This window comes from Perognathus longimembris, chromosome 25 (assembly GCF_023159225.1).
Source record: "Perognathus longimembris pacificus isolate PPM17 chromosome 25, ASM2315922v1, whole genome shotgun sequence".
NCBI lineage: Eukaryota > Metazoa > Chordata > Mammalia > Rodentia > Heteromyidae > Perognathus > Perognathus longimembris.
In genome coordinates this window covers 4,428,403-4,448,061 of record NC_063185.1, presented here as the reverse complement: position 1 = coordinate 4,448,061, position 19,659 = coordinate 4,428,403, and the positions used below count along the sequence as shown (strand labels likewise).

At 51.0% G+C, this 19,659-nt stretch overlaps 1 protein-coding gene across 2 annotated transcripts in view; it reads right to left on the bottom strand.

Annotated features, from left to right (window-relative positions):
* Nsd1 (nuclear receptor binding SET domain protein 1) overlaps positions 1-4,401 on the bottom strand; it is a 96,822-nt gene extending 92,421 nt beyond the window's left edge. The window contains exons 1-3 of one of the 2 annotated variants that reach the window (XM_048334101.1): positions 4,336-4,401; positions 2,964-3,077; positions 2,129-2,218 (exon numbers count right to left, since the gene is read on the bottom strand). In XM_048334101.1, the coding sequence (XP_048190058.1) occupies positions 2,129-2,218; positions 2,964-2,993 (120 nt within the window). In that variant the 5' untranslated portion in view covers positions 2,994-3,077; positions 4,336-4,401. Of the gene's footprint in view, positions 1-2,128; positions 2,219-2,963; positions 3,078-3,459; positions 3,490-4,335 lie in introns of those variants that run through there. The other variant, XM_048334102.1, reaches the window with a different exon arrangement.
* Between the last annotated feature and the right edge of the window lie 15,258 nt (positions 4,402-19,659).

Here is a 19,659-nt window from a genome sequence, read left to right as displayed (position 1 = left end):
AGAATAAAAGACATCTTGCACTGGGAGCTGATGGCTCACTCCTGTAATTCTAACTGCTCAGGTGATGTAGGCTCAGTGGCAAAGCACTTGCCTAGCAAGTGCAACATCCTGGGTTCGATCCCCAGGACAAAAAAAAAAAAAAAAAAAAAGAGTGAATCAATCCCTAAAAGAAATTAGAAATTTGCTTCTTCTAGCTTACAGACTTGGAGCAATTTTCTCCCTGAAAATTGTACATACTATCTATTAGCTTCAAGATTTTTGCTTTCAGTTGAACCAATACTCCACTAACATCTGTCTGATGAGAACCAGACAAGTTTACATATCTATATATCTATTTGTATGCTTCTAGCAAAATATCCATGTCCATTCTCCAAATTAAATTTATATATGAAAATAAAGACAAAACTTGAGATTGGGAATATGGCCTAGTGGTAAAATGCCTGCCTCTTATACATGAAGCCTTGGGTTCGATTCTTCAGCACTGCATATATAGAAAAAGCCAGAAGTGGCGCTGTGGCTCAAGTGGTAGAGTGCTAGCCTAGAGCAAAAAGAAGCCAGAGACAGTGCTCAGGCCCTGAGTTCAAGCCCCAGAACTGGCAAAAAAACAAAAAAAAAAAAACCTATTATACAGAATTTCAACATGAAACCCAGAAAGACTGGTCTGAAAAAAATCTGCCATTAAGTTTTCAAAATAGCCTTTTCACTGTTATCTATGTCTAGGACAGTAATAAATCTTTAAAAATCTGCCAATGCCAAGGAAAGAATCAAGAGTATCAAAGCATATTTAAGATACAAATCAGGGCTGAGAATGTGGCTTAGTGGTGGAGTGCTCGCCTACCATGCATGAACCCAGGGTCAGATTCCGCACTAACACATAAACAGAAAAAGCAGGAAGTGGCACTGTGGTCCAGAGGTAGTGCGCTAACCTTGAGCAAAAGAAGCTCAGGGACAGGGCCTAGGCCCTGAGTTCAAGCCCCAGGACTGCAAAAAAGAAAAAAAAGAAAAGATACAAATCAACAGGAACAAAAGTTGACACACCCACATTCTTCCTCTGTAACTTTAAAGATTAACAGAGATGCATGGCAAAGTTAAATGTTTAAAAGAACTCAAATATCAGACTTTTTAAGTGTTTTTTTTCCTCATAATATCTATTTTCAGGCATCTGCTATTATTACACACAAACTTGTTACTACAAACAAATCTTTTTTGGTGACAAAGGGACCAGGACTGTGGTGTTTGGGAAGAAGCAAAATCAGAATCCAATAGCTAAAGCTGAAAGTAGTAATTTGGAAATCAAGTACTTCAGGGTTTTTAGAAGTGATGATTCAGAAGACAACTGATCATTTAGCTACCTAGAGAAATTTTGCCTACATCCAAAAGCTTGTATTTACCATCCTCTGGCAACATTACAGTACTCACGGAAACTTTCTTCACTTCTACACACATACTTCAAATTTTACAACTAGAAAAATTAAAAAGCCTCCTACTCTCATATGCCAGTTATCAAAAGCATAGATCCTGTCCCTTCACAAGTAGTTCAGAGAAAGCAATCTAATTTGAATCTTGACTGATTTCCAAGAAAGCTTTCTCAGGCACTGTAAATCTGTGCCCAAAAGGCACTTGGACCAGCAAGTCACTTATTAAGTAAAAGTAATAATAAACTATGTTTCATTATGTGGACTTCAGTAACAAGTTGGTTTTCACCTGTACCCAAAATACTGGCAGGCCAAAGCTTTTTGTTAAAAACTAACATCCACTTACATCTTAAAATCAAGTCAATGGGAGAGAATGAGAGAACAGATGACACTGTACAAAAGGATATGTACTTACTACCTGACCCAAGTAAATGTAACCTCTCTGTACATCACCTCTAAAATAACAATGAAATCAAATACCTTTAAAAAGCTAAACACTGATCCAGTCCACAATGAAATTACATGGAAAAAAGAAGCAAACTCATACAAGAGAACTAAATTTAAAAATCAAAGTAAAATTCCCTCCCCCATAAAAATAACATTACCTTTCAACTATATACTGATAAGCAACAAAAACAAAGCTTCTCTTTAAATGACCTGTATATAATATGTATATAAACGTATATATTTAAGTTGTACCAAAAACTGCTTACAAATGGCAATTCCTGTGAAGTAGATGATGATGAAGTTCCAGGTAATTCTAGCATGTTTCCTAATGTACTGGCACTGGAGTCTGGATCATCCTGAAAAGATAAATTTATTGAGTTAAACTGCTCTTCCATGGTACTGCTCGTATCTCCTAGTGAAAGGGGTCTGGGAGAAGGGTTGCCTTGTCATTGGTGGCGTCCACTTCACTTCTTTGCTTATTTTTCTGTGTTTCAGTCTGAGGAGCTAACGGCAAGAATGGCGATTTGACTGCACCAGCACCATGTCTACTCTCTGGTGTGCTGTCTTGTTCACTTCCCATGGCCACTTCTACACCATTCTGTGACTTAGGCTCATAATTGCAGGTGGCAGTGGTCTGAGTTTCCTCAAAGATCTCCTCTATACTCTCATCCTCTGTGACTGGCTGTTCTGGGTCCATTTCAGAATTTACATGTGCATCGTCCACACAAGTAAAATTCTCAAAGTGCAGAAAGCCATTCTTGATCGTCTTTGTTACTTTTAACTGGAGTTCAGGGGAGTTATTACAAGAGGGTTCCTGTTTCATATCAAGTGCTGTTGGACCACCAGGACTCAAAGAAGTGCAAACAATTGGCGACTGAGCTCTTGGATCACTTTTTGCAGGGTCTTGAAAGGATTCTGATCCATCAGCAGACCCATTTAAATACTCTACATTGATCATGGAGGCCAAATCCTGTAGTCTCCGCAGTGGAATGTAACAAGATGGAGAATCTTGTCCATAAGCATTTTGGGATGTTCCACTGGCTGTCGATAACTGCATAGTACACCCATTAACTGGCTCAGAAAAAGTGGATTGACCATTACCGAAAGGGCTGTCCTTGTCTTCAGGAGCATCTAAATTCACTGGGTTAGAAAAGGGCGGCAGACAATTTCTTCTAGATAGTTCACAGGTCTGATCCATCCTGGGCCAGCATCAACCTGGAATCCAAAAACACAGTAATTAATCCGAGTGAATAAGCCATCTGACTCTTCTCTTCAAAATGGCAGCCAATTCTCAAGGCCTAGTGGCCTCTGTGCCTTTCTGCTGTACTTCCAAGGGCGGAAAAAGTTCTCCCGGCTGACGATGGAAAAATGGCCTCGGCGGCGAGCCCTCCACAAACTCCATCTTCCCGGAGCTGGGGCGAGATCCTGCCACATGGAAATAGCCCGTTCCTTTTTCCTGCACTGCACACTGGTGAACACTTGGGCTGGGCTTATCTAACATTAAAAATCCCTTTTGGCAGTGAAAAATTCCCAAAAAAAAATCTCAAAAGAGGAATCGTCTTTTTTCCTCCTCCCTTGCCCGGAGAATCCAACGAACCTCACAGGCTTGGATCTGTTGAATAGCAAGAGGGGGCTGTGAGAGGCTCTGAGGGGGGGGGGGGCGGGAATTCTTTGCACGGCCCAAAAATAAAAATATTTTTTAAAAAATAGGAGCAACGAGCTCCCCCTCCTCCTTAGCAGCTCGCTCGGGCGCAGCGGTCACAATAGCGCTGCACCCTGCGCCCGGCTGGGCCTCGGAGCCTCGGGCAGCGGCCCTGCGCAGGCCGCAAGCGGGGCGGCCGGGACGGGTGCGTCCGGAGCTCGCCCTCCCGACTGCAGGCCCGCTGGGTCCGCGGCCTCTGGACCCAAGAGGGCCAAAACGCGGCCCGGGGAGGCACCGGGGCGGCCGGCAGAGCCGAGCCAGGCCAACAGCCGCCGCTGCTGCTTCACAGCTTGACAAACATGGCTGCTGCGGCGGCGGTGGCCGCCGACGCCGTCGCCGCCTGCCCGGGCCCGCCGCGCTCCTTCCCGCAGCCGCGCGGCAGCTCCTCCCGGCGGGGCCCGGGGCTCCTCATCAATATTCAGCAGCCGGCAAAGTTTGCCGCGGGAGGGCGGCCGCCCCCGCGCCCTCCGGATGGCGACCCCGCGGGGCGGCGGAGGCGGAGGCCCGGGCGCACGCGCGCGCGGGCCCGCGGCGCTCGGGCAGCGCGGGGAGGAAGTTCGCGGCAGCCCGGTCAGCTAGGCCGGAGCCCGGCTGGTAGTGATGGAGGAAGGAGAGGAAGAGGCTGGCGGCTGCGGCAGCCCCGGCCCCCACGCCGTCCCCGTCTTCCCGCGCCCCCCCCCCCAACTCACGAGTCCCGCACCCGCCATCTGTCCCCCGCCCGGCCGCCCCCGCCCGCCACCCGCCAGCCCACACCCCGTGCTCACTAGTTACCGTGCCCCGCGCCCCCTCCCGGACCAGCTGAGGGGAGGGGGGGACCCTCATGACACTGGGGCGCGAGCCGAGCGGCGGGGAGCGAGGGGAGCCGCGGGCCGCACCGCCCTCCCCCCCCCCCGCGTCTCTCTTCAGGGGAGAAGGCAGCGAGCGCGACCGGCCCCGGCCAGTTCCACCTCCTCCGCCTCCGCCTCCTCCTCCGCCGCCTCACACCCCCACCGCGCTCGCCCCCGCGGCGGCGCGTGCGACCCAGCGCCGGCTCGCCGGCCAGGGAGCGCGCGCGGCCCCTCCCCCGCCGCGCGCGCGCGCGCGCCCGCTCCCACACCTCACTCTTCGGGGTTCAGGGCGGGTGAAGTCGGGCTCTCCCGAGTGCCGCCCAATCAGGGGAGCTGCCGCCCCCGTGCCCCCCCTTCTCTCCCCTCCCCCTCTCCGCGCGCCCGTTCGCGGCCAGGGCCCACGGGCCGGGACGGCGACCCGGGCGGGGCCTAAGGCTGGCTCCCCCGAGGGCCTCGCAGGAGCGTCGGGGCCTGCGGGCGTCGTGGGTGGCATCCCGGCACCCACACCTTGCTCGGGGCGCGGCGCCGATCCCGAGCCGCATGCAGTCCCGGTGCCCGCGGCGCCTCGAACCCCCAACCCCCCGGATCACCTGGCCCAGTCGAGGCCTGGTCGAGCCGCCCCGGCTCAGGCCCGCCGCAGCCCCGGCCTCCATCTTAGGTTACAGCCCGGACTCCCATGCACTGGGCACCTGCCCGGAGTCCTCCGGCCTCGGCCCGGGGCCCCGCCGCCCCCCCCATCCCGCCGCAGGGCTCACCTGGGGGGCCTGGGGTGGGGGGGGTCTTCGAGGCCTCGGGCCCGGGCAGGCGCGGCCGCAGGTGAACCCCGGGCCGGGCCGCTCCCCAAACCCACACCACCACCACAGACCAAGCTGAACAGGAAACAAAATGGAGGCAGCGAGCTCGGGTCTGCCTCCCCGCGCCCGGCCCGGGCCGCCCCGGGCTCCCTCCGGCCGCAGGCTCGACGCCCGCCCGCGAGACAGGGAGCTGGCTGTTCCCGGGCGCCGCGGGCAGCCGCCCCAGAGCTCCGCTGACGGGACCGGGGCCTCAGGCCTGCGGTGCCCACGGCCCCGCACCCACCACCTCTCCTCCCCGCCCCCGGCCTGGCCGTGCGGGGCGAGCGGCTCCGGGGAGCCGGGTCGGGTTTACCCTCCCGGGCACTGCCCGCCGGGCGATGGCCGGGGCCGAGGCCGTGCGCCCCCGGCGCCGAGCCCGCTCCCCTGCACCCGGCCCGGGCTGCAGCCTGACAGCACGCCCGCACCTCGGCCGGCTTCCGTGCAGTCCCCGCCAGGGGAAGGCCGAGTCTCCCCCTCCCCAGATCGGGCACCGCCGGGACGAAGCTTCCCCGGCCACCCACGGGCCTCGGGGTCCTCACGGCCTCGGGCGGAGCGAGGGGAGAGCGGGAGGGGGGAGGCGACCACTGATCCCTGCGCCGCCTCCGCGCCTCGCCAGGGTCCGGGCCTGGCACAGGGGTGCGGGCCGCGGGCGCCGGCGGGCGCGGGGTGGGTGCGTGCGCGGGGGGCCGGGAGGGGCCGCGCCTCGCACGGCGGATGCTGCAGTTCCCCGCACCCAGGCAGATGGCCCTCTCGTGCCACCGCAGCCCGGCTCTCGCGGGGCACCGCGGGCCGGGCATCGGGGGTACCCCCGGCCGAACCGCACGGGAGAGCCCCACCTGCTGCCTGGCCCCCTCCGTGCCTACAAGGTCTGAACCCCGGGGTCAGGGCCGTGCTGCCCTCGGGGGCCCCCGGGCAGCGCCCCGGCCTACACCCTACACCCGGGTTCCGAAGCACCGACCTAGCCTGGCCCTGCCGCATCCATTCCTCAAAGACGGTGCCAGGGCATGTCGGGAAAGCCACACCGGGCCGGGGCCGGAGCCCCGCACGCCGGCCCCTCCTCCCGGGATACCGGGACGCCCCCCCCCCCCCAACCCCGATCCCGCGATTCCGGGGCTTGTTCCGGGAAAACAAAGCTCACCGTGGGAGCAACTCAGACCTTAGATCGCTAAACCCATCGTCGCTGAGTCAGGGAAAGCGACCATGGGCCACCACCAAATCCCCGCCGCCTCCTCCGGAAAGCCTTCGGGGATTAGATTTGGAGTCCATGGCAAAGGCCCGGCGCCGCCCTCGAGGGCCACGTGACTGCCATGGCTCCGGGGCTCAGTCCCAGTGCTTGGTTGTGGCCCCCATGGGGGGGCTTCCCCCACGGTGTTCCCTCCCCCGGGGACCCAGACCCCACCGGGGAGAAGGGGTATGCTGTCAAGTGCTGCACGGTGTCGGTACTGGGCTCCCTGAACTTGATCCTCCTTCCCCCCACCCGGCCTTTGCCCGGTGACCGACCCCAGCAGACAGACGCCCCTTTGCTTATCCAAAACCCACATTCCAACATGGGGGGAGCTGGCTAGGACACGCGTTAGGCGCCCCTGGAGCTGGAAAGAGGGGAGCGCCCTGACCTGGGGGGCGCACTCCTCCCAGGTGCCAAGATGATTGACAGCTTTATGCCAGGAGCGCTGCTTCCACACCTCAGGCCTCCTCCGCCCCACGGGGACCAGCCTTTTGTTTCACTGAGGAAGCCACACCTCCTAATCACATCAGGCATGTCTATGTGGAAACTTTACTTGGTGCCTTCTTCACACCTAATAAATAATTGGAGCTAATCAGACTGATCATTCTGATCATTGCCCTCCTCCCCTCTCCCCCCCCCCCCCGCCCCCTTCCTTACCAATGCCCAATCATTCTGTAGGCCTGAGAACTGAGGCTCCCTCCCCCTCCCACTTGCCTCCCTACTACCTCGGTTCAGTTTCCTCATCTGTGGCTTTTATTTCCAATGCACAGGGCCTCTGTGCTAGTGATCTGTACTTAAACTGAGTTACAGATTGAGCACTTGACAATGCAGAAATGTAATTCTGTTGCTTCCTTCAGCAGCATTATCTGTAGTCTTGACAGTATGTTAAGGAACAGGAAAGCAAAGACTGAGATACTTGCACTAAATGAACCCCTAAATTTGAGGGAGAAAGTTAAAAGTCTTAAGCCCAGGGCTAATGGCCCACACCTGTCATCCTAGCTACTCAGAGGCTGAGATCTGATGATGGAGCCAATCTAGGCAGGAAAATCCATGAAACTCTTACTCCAATTAACCACCAGAAATGCCAGAAGTGGGGCTGTGGCTCAAGTTGGTAGAGCACTAGCTAGCCTTGAATGAAAAAGCTCAGGACAGGGCCCAGGCCCTGAGTTCAAGCCCCAGGACCAGCCCATGCACACAAAAAACGCTAAAGCAATGTCAAAGCAGTGTCAGCTGACCTCTGTACATCAACACTCTCAGGACCCCTTTTCCCAATGGCTTGCTGGCTCCCCACCTTCCTCTTAGGAGTAATGTCAACTGAGGATGCCCAGTGGCCTGACCAATCTTGGGGAAAATAAACTTCGCAGAACATCTCTCAGAGTTTTCTGATAATACCTGAGGCTCTTCCACATTCTTAGGTAGAACAGGGCTGCAGAATTTCCAGTCACAGAAGCCCAATCCCCCAGGCCCTGGTTAAGTCATCTGTGCCACAGCTGGGCAGAGGACACAGACTGCCTGAGAAGTCCATGGGGGCAAAACGGGGAAGTTGCAGGGGTCATGTCCCTGTAGGGCAGGACCCTGGGGTGTAGACCCAACTCTTCTCTGGGCCATTTTTTTTCTGGTCTGTGTCTCCCATCTAATGACAGAGATAAGAAATGCAGTGTCAGGGGCTGGGGATATGGCCTAGTGGCAAGAGTGCCTGCCTCGGATACACGAGGCCCTAGGTTCGATTCCCCAGCACCACATATACAGAAAACCGCCAGAAGCGGTGCTATGGCTCAAGCGGCAGAGTGCTAGCCTTGAGCGAGAAGAAGCCAGGGACAGTGCTCAGGCCCTGAGTCCAAGGCCCTGGACTGGCAAAAAAAAAAAAAAAAAAAAGAAATGCAGTGTCAGTAGCTCATGCCTGTAATCCTCAGGACACTGAGCTCTGAGGATGAGGGTTCAAAGCCAGCCTGTGCAGGAAAGTCCACGAGACTCTTAGCTCCAATTAACCACTAAAAAGCCCGAAGTGGAGCTGTGGCTGAAGTGGTAGAGTGCTAGCCTTTAGCAAAGAAAACTCAGGGACAGTGCAAAGGACCTGAGTTCAAGCCCCATGACCAGCAGGGGGGAAAAATTCATTCTGCTAGTATATTCAAGGGTTTGGATTCTTTTCTGGAAACACATTCCAGCCATAGACTTGCCACTGAAATGTGGTACAATCATATTTTTTTTTTGCCAGTCCTGGGGCTTGAACTCAGAGCCTGAGCACTGACCCTGGCTTCTATTTTACTCAAGGCTAGCACTCTACCACTAGGCCACATCCCCAGCCCCACAATCAGATTATATATATATATATATATATATATATATATATAATTATTGTTGATGTTTTTTGTTGGGCTAATCCTGGGGCTGAAACTTAGGGCCTGGCCTAAGGGCCTGAGGTTCTTTTGCTCAAGGCTAGCACTCTACCACTTAAGCCACACACAGCTCCACTTCTGGCTGTTTTGGTTCTTAATTGGAGGTAAGAATCTCCCAAACTTTCCTGTCAGGGCTGACTTTGAACTGGGATGATCAGATCTCAGCCTCCTGAGGATGATGACAGGCATGAGCCACAGCTTGATTATCACCTTTTAATAACATCTCTGACTTCTAGACACCCTCTCACTCAGCCCTCTTGGGTACTGTGGATCCAGTTGCTGCACCTAGAGCCCCATTTCCAACCCCCAGCTCCCAGGGAGAGCTCTTTGATTCTGTGGGCTGGAAGAACATGTGTTGGTTAGCTGCTTTCTGACTTGAAAGCTAGGGCAACTTTCAGTAATCAATGCCAAATGCAGGGTGGGGACATCAGGACAGCCCCTTCCTTCCAGGCTCACCTAGGAGTTGCCCCCAAGGCTTTGACTACCAATCAAGGAAGGCGTGGCCACATGGGAGTCCAGGCAGCCTTCCAGCAAATTTCCTTTCTTGCCCCCCTACCAGATTTCTGGAGTTAACCTGACCTATGTTGTCAGTTCCCCAACCCCAAAGACTCAAGTTGCTACTTTCAAGTTTCCCTCCTTTCAAACATCTTCTTTCGGAAACCCACTGTGTGGTTGCCTTGAATCCCTGCCTGTTTGTGTTCATCACTTCCCTCCGTCCTCCAGTGCCAGGAAAGGCTATGTTTTACCTGACCTGTGATGGAGCTGGTTTTTCTGCCTTTCACCATCCCACACCAACCCACCGCCCCACACAAACTCTTTTTTTTTTTTTTTTTTTTTTTTTGGGCCAGTCCTGGGCCTTGGACTCAGGGCCTGAGCACCATCCCTGGCTTCTTTTTGCTCAAGGATAGCACTCTGACACCTGAGCCACAGTACCCCTTCTGGCCATTTTCCATATATGTGGTGCTGGGGAATCGAACCGAGAGCTTCATGTGTAGGAGGCAAGCACTCTTGCCACTAGGCCATATTCCCAGCCCCCCACATAAACTCTTATTCATTCTTCAGTGCCCCATGTGGAAGACTCTTCCTCCAGGAAGTCTTCCCTGATCAAGTTCTAAAGGTGTCTATTCCTGCCTCTCTCACGTTGTCTATTCCCACCATAAAAATGAGCAAAAGCTATTGGCTTCTAAATCTGGTCACAGGCAATTGGAGAATCCTGCACAAGCAGGCTTAGGGGATACATCACTCTGACCTACAATGATTAAGCAAGAGCTGGGAGGGCCTAGAATATGCAATCTAGAAACTTCCTTTGGTTCTTACCACCACTACAAACACACACACACACACTCACACACCACACACACATACACACACAGTCTTGCCCTATAGCAGGCTGGCTTTGAGTTTTATTTTTTTTATTGTATTCTATTTTTGCCAGTCCTGGGGCTTGAAATCAGGGCCCGAGCACTGTCCCTAAACTACTTTGTGCTGAAGCCTAGCACTCTACCACTTGAGCCACAGTGCCACTTCCAGCTTTTTCTGTTTATGTGTTACTGAAGAATCAAACCCAGGGCTTCATGCATGTTAGCTAAGCACTCTACCACCAAGCCACATTCCCAGCCCCAAGCTTAATTTATTTAATTTATTTATTTTGTGGCAGTACTGGGACATGAACTCAGGGCCTAGGTGCTCTCCCTTAGCATTTTTGCTCAAGATTGACATTCTACCACTTGAGCCACAGCACTACTTCTAACTTTTTGGTGGTTAGTTGGAGATAAGAGTCTCAGAAACTTTCCTTCCCAGGCTGGCTGGTGACTCACACCTGTAATCCCAGCTACTCAGGAAGCTGAGATCTGAGGATCACCATTAGAAGTCAACCCAGACAGGAAAAATCCATGAGACTCTTATTTCCAATTAACCAGAAAAAAAAAGCTGGAAATGGAGCTGTGGCTCAAAGTGGTAGAATGTTATCCTTGAACTCCAAAGCTCAGGGATAGTGCCCAGGCCCTGAGTTCAAGCTCCACAACCAACTCCCTTCAAGCCCCCCCCCAATAAAAAAAAGTCTCGCACAGATTATCCAGCCCATGTTGGCACTGGCTTTGAACCGTGATCCTCAGAGCTCAGCCTCCTGAGTAGCTAGGATTATAGGCCTGAGCCACCAGCACCTAGCTCTTTTTTTTTTTTTTTTTTTTTTTGCCAGTCATAGAGCACTCTCATAGGGCACTCTCTCTGACCTGAACTTTTCTGCTCAAGACTAGTACTCTACTACTTGGAGCCACAGTTCCACTTCCAGCTTTTTTGCTGGTTAATTGGAGATAACGTCTCAGGGACATTCCCGTGCAGCCAGACTTTGGAGCACAAGCCTCAGATCTCAGCTTCCTGAGTAGCTGGGATTACAAGTGTGAGCCACCCGCACTCAGCTCTCAATATCTGATTTGCTGTGATGTGTCCCTAGCCCCCAGCCAAACTCTACAGAACTCCTGGATTCCTAGGGAAGGTGGGCCGGGAGAGGACTTTGGACTGGCTCTTGGGGGAGGAAGCAGAAAGGGGGAGGGCTGTATCCAGCTGATAGGAAATGGCTGCCCCTTCGGTTTGTATGAGATCTCTCTCTCTCTCTCTCTCTCTCTTTCTCTCGCGTCCTGGGGCTCACACATTTGATCCGCAGCACCACTTTCAGCTTTTTCTGTGATTAATTGGAGATAAGAGTCTCTTGGACTTTTTTTTGCCCTGGCTGGCTTTGATCTTTGATCCCCAGTCTCAGCTTCCTGAATAGCTAGGATCACAGGCCTGAGCCACCAACACCCAGTAAGAGTTCTGTTTTAGGCTCAGCTCCCTTCTACTGGAGGATGCAATCCTCTTTCACAGATGAACACAGAGACCACAGAGCAGCTTGGGATGCTACAGTTTATAACTGTAGTTGCTCAATCGATGCTAAAAATAGGTCAAGGAAGCTAAAGACTTGATGAGACCCTGGATAAGCATTTGGAGCACCATTAGGAAAACTCAAATGTATAGTGGCAATGAAAAGAGGTCATGAACCAAGAACTTGGGTGGCTAGTGATGGTTTTCCTGTGTGTTTGTGTGTGTGTGTGTGTGTGTGTGTGTGTGTGTGTGTGTGTTGCTTGCTAGCACTTGAATCTAGGAGCTTCTACATTCTAAACAAGTACCCTTTTGAAGAACTTTGGGGAGCCAGGAGCCAGTGAGTCACACCTATAATTCTAGCTGCTCAGGAAAATGAGATCTGAGCATCTTGGTTCAAAGCCAGCCAGGAAAGTGTCAGAGACTCTGGTCTCCAGTTAACCAGCAAAAAAGGCAGGAAGTGGTACTGTGGCTCCAGTGGTAGCCTTGAGCAAAAGAGCTCAGGACAGCACCCAGGCCCTGAGTTTAAGCCCCAGTACCAGCACAAAAACGAAACAAACAAGAAAACAAGCAAACAAGCAGAAAAAGCAAGCTAGTGTGCTGGGCTGAGGATGTGGCTAGATGGCAGAATATTTTTGCAGCAACCATGAAGCCCCAAGTACAATCTCCAGCTCCCAGCAAAAACAAACCCAAACCCAATGAAGACCATCTGCTAACCAAACTTGATTTCTAACTCCAGGATAGAAAGACAAGGTCAAAGGTCAGAATCTTGGAGAAATTGGGGGGGGTGGGCTGAGGCTCTGCTGGCTCCCCAAGAGCCCTCTCACCCTACATACCCTCCCCCTTTCCCCCTATCTGGGAGATTTGCATTTGAGTGACTTGTGGCTCCCTCCCCTCCCCCCTTCTCTCTTGTGCTGCTACTGGAGCTTGAACTCCAGGCCTGGACAGGACACTGTCCCTGAGCTTTTTTGCTGAAGGTTGATGTTCTACCCCTTGAGCCACAGATCCCAGTTCATAATTTTGCAGGTTCATTGGATATACGAGTCTCACAGACTTTCCTGCCTGAGCTGGCTTTGAACTGTGATCTTCAGATCTAATTTTCCTGAGTAGCTAGGATGACAGGCCAGAGCCACTGGTGTCCAGTTTGGCTGTTCTCTTCTGAGTCAAGAGCCATCAGAAGGTAGGTCGGAGGAGAGGCTCTTAGTTAGACAGAGGTCATTTGAAAATTAACATTCTGGGAACTGAGGCTGGGGAAAGTGGCTCAAGTGGTAGAATGCCTGGTAGCAATGAGAGGCCCGGAGTTCAACTCCCAGTAACACACACACACACACACACACACACACACACACACACAGGAACAAAAACAAAATAGATGGAGAAATTCTGGGAACTTGTCAGCTACACTTAGAACAATGTGGAAAATCTGCACCTCCCCTAGGCAAAGACCTTCAGCAATGTCAGGTTTGGGAAATGGGGCTGGCTAGGTCTAACAAAAGTGCAATCTTTGAGGGAGCTAGAGTCTGGGTTAGGCCAGCAGTTTCCCCTCAGGGCTGGTATCTACAGTCACCTCCTGGCTCTTCCAGGTACTCTGTCAATCAGTCCTGGAGATCGGCCCCCAGTCAGCTGGCCCCTCCCCTCCCCCTTCCCCACTGGAGGTGGCCCTCTCCACCAATACTGGCCACTCAATCTCCTCTTCCAGTAGAATTATTGCTTGGCAACTCTTACCACTCTGAGACTGCCTCACTTTTTTCCCATTCATAGCTTACTATCGCAGATACAATTCACATGCAGGTTTTCTGTTTATTTATTTGTTTTTCCTGGTCCGGGGACTGAACTCAGGGCCTGGGCACTGTTCCTGAGCTCTTTTGCTCAAGGCTAGTGCTCTACCACTTTGAGCCACAGCGCCACTTCCGGCTTTCTGGTGGTTCATTGGAGATAAGAGTCTCATGGGGGCTGGGGATATTGCCTAGTGGCAAGAGTGCCTGCCTCATATACATGAGGCCCTGGGTTCGATTCCCCAGCACCACATATACAGAAAATGGCCAGAAGTGGCGCTGTGGCTCAAGTGGCAGAGTGCTAGCCTTGAACAAAAAGAAGCCAGGGACAGTGCTCAGGCCCTGAGTTCAAGCCCCAGGACTGGCCAAAAAAAAAAAAAAAAGTCTCATGGACTTTTCTGCCCAGGTTGGCTTTGAACCATAGCCTCAGATCTCAGCCTTCTGAGTAGCTAGGATTACAGGTGTGGGCCACCAGCACCCAAAGGAACATAAGTCCACCCTTCTAAAATCCAGTGGGTTTGTTTTGTTTTGTTTGTTTCTTTCGTTTCATGCCGGTACTGGGGCTTAAACTCAGAGCCAGGCTGTTATCCCCTAGCTTTTTTCCTTCAAGATTGGTGTTCTAAGCCGGAATGTGGCCTAGTGGTAGAGTACTTGCCTAGCATGCATGAAGCCCTGGGTTCGATTCCTCAGCACCATGTATACAGAAAAAGCCAGAAGTCGTGCTGTGGCTCAAGTGGTAGAGTGAGCAAAAAGAAGCCAGGGACAGTGCTTGAGTAAAAAGAAGCCAGGGACAGTGCTTGAGTAAAAAGAAGCCAGGGACAGTGCTCAGGCCCTGAGTTCAAGCCCCAGGACTGGCAAAAAAAAAAAAAAGATTGGTGCTCTACTACTTGAGCCACACCTCCATTTCCAGCTTTTTTTTTTTTTTTTTTTTTGGCCAGGGGGTTTGAACTCTGGGCATGAACTCTTCAGCTCAAGGCTAGAGCTCTACCACTTGAGCCACAGCACCACTTCTGGTTTCCTGGTGAATTGTAAATAAGAATCTCACACACTTTCCTGCCCTGGATGGCTTTGAACCACCATCCTTAGATCTCAGCCTCCTGAGCAAGTGGAAATACAGGCACGAGCCACCAGTGCTCATTTTCATTTCCCCTTTTTTTTTTTTTTGCTTGAACTCTGGGCCTGGGCAATGTCCCTGAGCTTTTGTACTCAAGGCTGGCACTCTACTACTTGAGTCATGGCTCCACTTCTGGCTTTTTGTACTTAATTGGAGATAAGTGTCTCACGGAGCTGGGTGCCTATCATCCTAACTACACAGGAGGCTGAAATCTGAGGATTGTGGTTTGAAGCCAGCCTGGGCAGAAAAGTCCATAGGACTCTTATCTCCAATTAATCACATAAGTGATTACAGCTCAACTGGTAGAATGCTAGCTGTTAGGTTTTTAAAGTAGGTAGCCGGTAAAGGAGAACGCCATGCAGTATTCAGGCAGGAGAGAAAGTTCATTACCGAACTGCTGGCCTGTGGCCAAGATGATCCATGGCCGGAGAGAAGGGAGAGAAGAGAGAGAAGAGGGCAAGAAGGGAGAGAAGGGAGAGAAGGGAGAGAAGGGGGCGACCCCCACCCAGCCCTGCTTTATCTAGGGCAGGGGCAAGGGGTGTGGCCAGGTAGATTAGAATGTGACCTCAGGGAAAGGAGAGGTAACTGTCTCCAGGTCAGCTGGTTACCCAGGTAACTGAGTGGAGACTTAATGAGGTGGGGGCATCTGCATGGAGCGTTCCAGGGATGGACCTTACACTAGCCTTGAACAAAAGTTTAGGGACAGTGCCCAGGCCCACAGTTCAAGGCTCAGGACCAGAAAAAAAGAAAGAAAGAAAGAGGCTGGGAATATGGCCTAGTGGCAAGAGTGCTTGCTTCCTACACTTGAAGCTCTCGGTTCGATTCCCCAGCACCACATATATGGAAAACGGCCAAAAGGGGCGCTGTGGCTTAGGTGGCAGAGTGCAGAGTGCTAGCCTTGAGCGGGAAGAAGCCAGGGACAGTGCTCAGGGCCTGAGTCCAAGGCCAAAAAAAAAAAAAGAAAAGAAAAGAAAGAAAGAGAGAGAGAAAGAGAGAGAGAGAGAAAGAAAGAAAAAGAAAAGATTTTAATGGATTTACCAGCCCAGGCTAGCTTTGAACCACGATCCTCAGATTTTTTTTTATTTTTTCTTTTTTCTTGGCCAGTCCTGGGCCTTGGACTCAGGGCCTGAGCACTGTCCCTGGCTTCTTTTTGCTCAAGGCTAGCACTCTGCCACTTGAGCCACAGCGCCACTTCTGGCCATTTTCTATATATGTGGTGCTGGAGAATTGAACCCAGGGCTTCATGTATATGAGGCAAGCACTCTTGCCACTAGGCCATATCCCCACCCCAATCCTCAGATCTTATCCTCTTTTTCTTTCCTTCTTCTTTTTTGTCAATTGTGGGGCTTGAACTTGGGGCCTTGGTGCTGTCCATGAGCCTCTTTGTGTTCAGTGCTAGTGCTCTACTACTTGAGCTACAGCACTACCTCTGGTTTTCTGGTGGTTAATTGGAGATAAGAGTCTCACAGACTTTCCTACCCAGGCTGGCTTTGAACCAGGATTCTCAGATCTCAGTCTCCAGAGTAGCTAGGACTATAGTTGTGAGCCACAGGCTCCCCCTCATCTTTTCACTTTCTTTTTTTTTTTTTGCCTTGGACTCAGGGCCTGAGCACTGTCCCTGGCTTCTTTTTGCTCAAGGCTAGCACTCTGCCACTTGAGCCACAGCGCCACTTCTGGCCATTTTCTGTATATGTGGTGCTGGGGAATCGAACCTAGGGCTTCATGTATACGAGGCAAGTGCTCTTGCCACTAGGCTATATCCCCACCTTTTCACTTTCTATTTATTTATTTAGTTAGTTAGTTAGTTTTCTTTTTTGAGTAGTTTATTGGGGATAAGAGTGTCACAGAGTTTCCTGCCTGGGCTGGCTTCGAACTGCCTTTTCACTTTCTTGATACTGCTTTTCCAGAATGAAATTTTCAGGATGGGGTGTGACTTGAGTGGTTGAGCCACACTGCTTAGCAAGCAAGTCTCTGAATTGAAACCCTAGTACTACCAAAAGAAATAGGAAACTTTTTGGCTGAGCACTTAACTGGCATGGACTTAGGCCCTGGGTTTGAATCCCCAGCACTGCCAAAAATCTTGTTTTCTCTTCCTTTTTGACAATCCTGAGGTTTGAAATTGAGGCCTCATGCTTGCTAAGGCAGGTTCTCTACCACTTGAACCACATCTTCAACCCAAAGAAAAAGTTTTCCCTTTTGGTGATGTCTAATTTGTTTATTTGTTTTGTTTTTGTTGCCAGTCCTGGGGCTTGGACTCAGGGCCTGAGCACTGTCCCTGGCTTCTTTTTGTTCAAGGCTAGCATTCTACCTCTTGAGCCACAGTGCCACTTCTGGCTTTTATCTATATTGGTGCTGAGGAATCGAACCCAGGGCTTCATGTACAGGAGGCGAGCACTCTACCACTAGGCCATATTCCCATCTCTGTGATGTCTAATTTGTCTACTTCATTTTTTAGAATTTAATTTTGCGGCTGGGAATGTGGCTTAGAGGTAGAGTGTGTGCCTAGCGTGCATGAAGCCCTAGGTTTGATTCCTCAGCAACACATACACAGAAAAAGCCAGAAGTAGCATTGTGGCTAAAGAAGTAGAGTGCTTCAGCAAAAAAGAAGCCAGGGACAGTGCTTAGGCCTTGAGTCCAAGCCCCGGGACTGGCAAAAATAAATAAAATTTTATTTTATTGTCAAGGTGATGTACAGAGGGGTTACAGTTACATATGTAAGGTAGTGAGCACATTTCTTGTCATACTTGTTATTCCGTCTCTCATTTTTCTCCCATCTTTCCGCCCTCTAATCCGCTCCCCCTTTGTCTACTTTTTTTTTGTTTGTTTGTTAATTATGCTGTTGATATCTAAGAAATATTGTCAAATTCCAGGTCACAAACATTTATTCTTTTTTTTTTTTTTCTTATTTATTGTCAAAGTGATGTACAGAGAGGTTACAGTTTCATACGTTAGGCCTTGGGTACATTTCTTGTACTGTTTGTTACCTCCTCCCTCAGTGCCCCTTTCCCCCTCCCCCACATTTATTCTTATATTTTCTTCTAAGGCTTCACGCATCTACATTTAGGACTTGGAGCCCTTTTGAGTTTGTTTATTCTGTGAGATATAGGATCAGCTTTTCTGTGTAGGAACTCTTCATTTGAAGAGTATTTTTAAGCCAGCTGCTGGTGGCTCATGCCTGTCATCCTAGCTACTCAAGAGGCTGAGATCCAGGTTTGAAACCAGTCCAGTAGGAAAGTTCTGGAGACTCTTATCTCCAATGAACCACAAAAAGCCAGAAAAGGAGCTGTGGCTCAAGTGGTAGAGCGCTAGCCTTGAACACAAAAGCTGAAAGACAGTGTCCAGGGCCACAGTTTGAGCCCCAGGACTGGCAAAAATAAATAAATAAAAGTCAATGTTGACTTTGGGTCTCTCAATTATATTTCATTGACCTATAGGCCTATCTCTTTCTCTCTCCTTTTCAATACTGATCCTGGTTTTTGAGCTCAAGGCTAGCTTTCTACCACTTGAGCTATTGCTTCACTTCTGGCTTCTTTTTCTTTTTCTTTCTTTTTTTTTTTGGCCAGGGCCTGAGCACTGTCCTTGGCTTCTTTTTGCTCAAGGCTAACACTCTGCCACTTGGGCCACAGCGCCCCTTCTGGCCATTTTCTGTATATGTGGTGCTGGGGAATTGAACCCAGGGCCTCATGTATACAAGGCAAGCACTCTTGCCACTAGGCCATATCCCCAGTCCCCCCCCCCACCCCCAGCTCCTTTTTGCTCAAGGCTAGCACTCTACCACTTGAACCACAGCACCACTTCCGGCCTGTTCTGTGTATGTGGTGCTGAAGAATTAAACCCAGGGCTTCATGCATGCTAGGCCAGCACTGTACCACTAAGCCACATTCCCAGCCCTGGGCCTTATTCTTGATAGGCTGGCACAATACCGTGGCATAATAAACCCTGGCCCTAGGCCTGTTTTATTTTTTTTTGGGGGGGTAGCTAGTCCTGGGCCTTGGACTTAGGGTCTGAGCATTGTCCCTAGCTTCTTTTTGCTCAAGGCTAGAACTCTACCGCTTGAGCCATAGCGCCACTTCTGGCCGTTTTCTATATATGTGGTTCTGGGGAATCGAACCCAGGGCTTCATGTATATGAGGCAAGCTCTCTTGCCACTAGGCCATATTCCCAGCCCTTTGCTGATTTTTTTTTTTTTTTTTGGCCAGTCCTGGGCTTTGAACTCAGGGCCTGAGCACTGTCCCTGGCTTCTTTTTGTTCAAGGCTTGAGCCACAGCACCACTTCTGGCCGTTTTCTGTATATGTGGTGCTGGGGAATCGAACCCAGGGCCTCATGTATACAAGGCAAGCACTCTTGCCACTAGGCCATATTCCCAGCCCTTTGCTGGGATATGTTTTTACTCACTTAGAGGAGTGCTGTGCCACTGACCTGCATGCCTGGTTGTTATTTATTGGAAACAGGTTCTCATTCAGGCTGGCCTTGATTTATAATCCTCCTGCCTCTGCCTCCCATGGACTAGTATTAAAGATATGCAATCCTTTCCTTTTCCTCTGTTTCCCTTCCCTTCCCTTCCCTTTCCTCCATTTCCCTTCCCTTTCTTTTCTTTCTTTCCTCCCATACCTCCATCTTTCTCACTGTCTACAGTGGGATACCAAGAAAAACAAACTTACTACTATGTAAATTGGTTCCCTAATACAGAAGAATTGCTCAGTAAGCATCTGTGAATCAAACGAACACATCGCTGGAAGAGGGAAGGCAGTTTAAGAAAGGTAAGTGCAGGTATGGAGGTCTCTTGAGGACAGGCTGTCAGGGCTCATGCATGAGGCTGCAAGTGGAAGAAGGGACCATGGGCCAGAGGAGAAACACTACTGTCTCTGAGACCATAAGAAAAGACAAATTGTGGCCTGGGTTAATGTCTAAAGTAGAAGGAAGGACACTGAGAGAGGGCCCAGCCAGCGCCTGTGTTCATGAAGACACAGGAAGTAAAATTATAAACTATGGCAGGAGGGAGGAGGCTGTAGATTCAAGGTAACCAGGGGTGGCCCAGTGACCTTAGGGGCGTGCCCAGGTTTGGGCT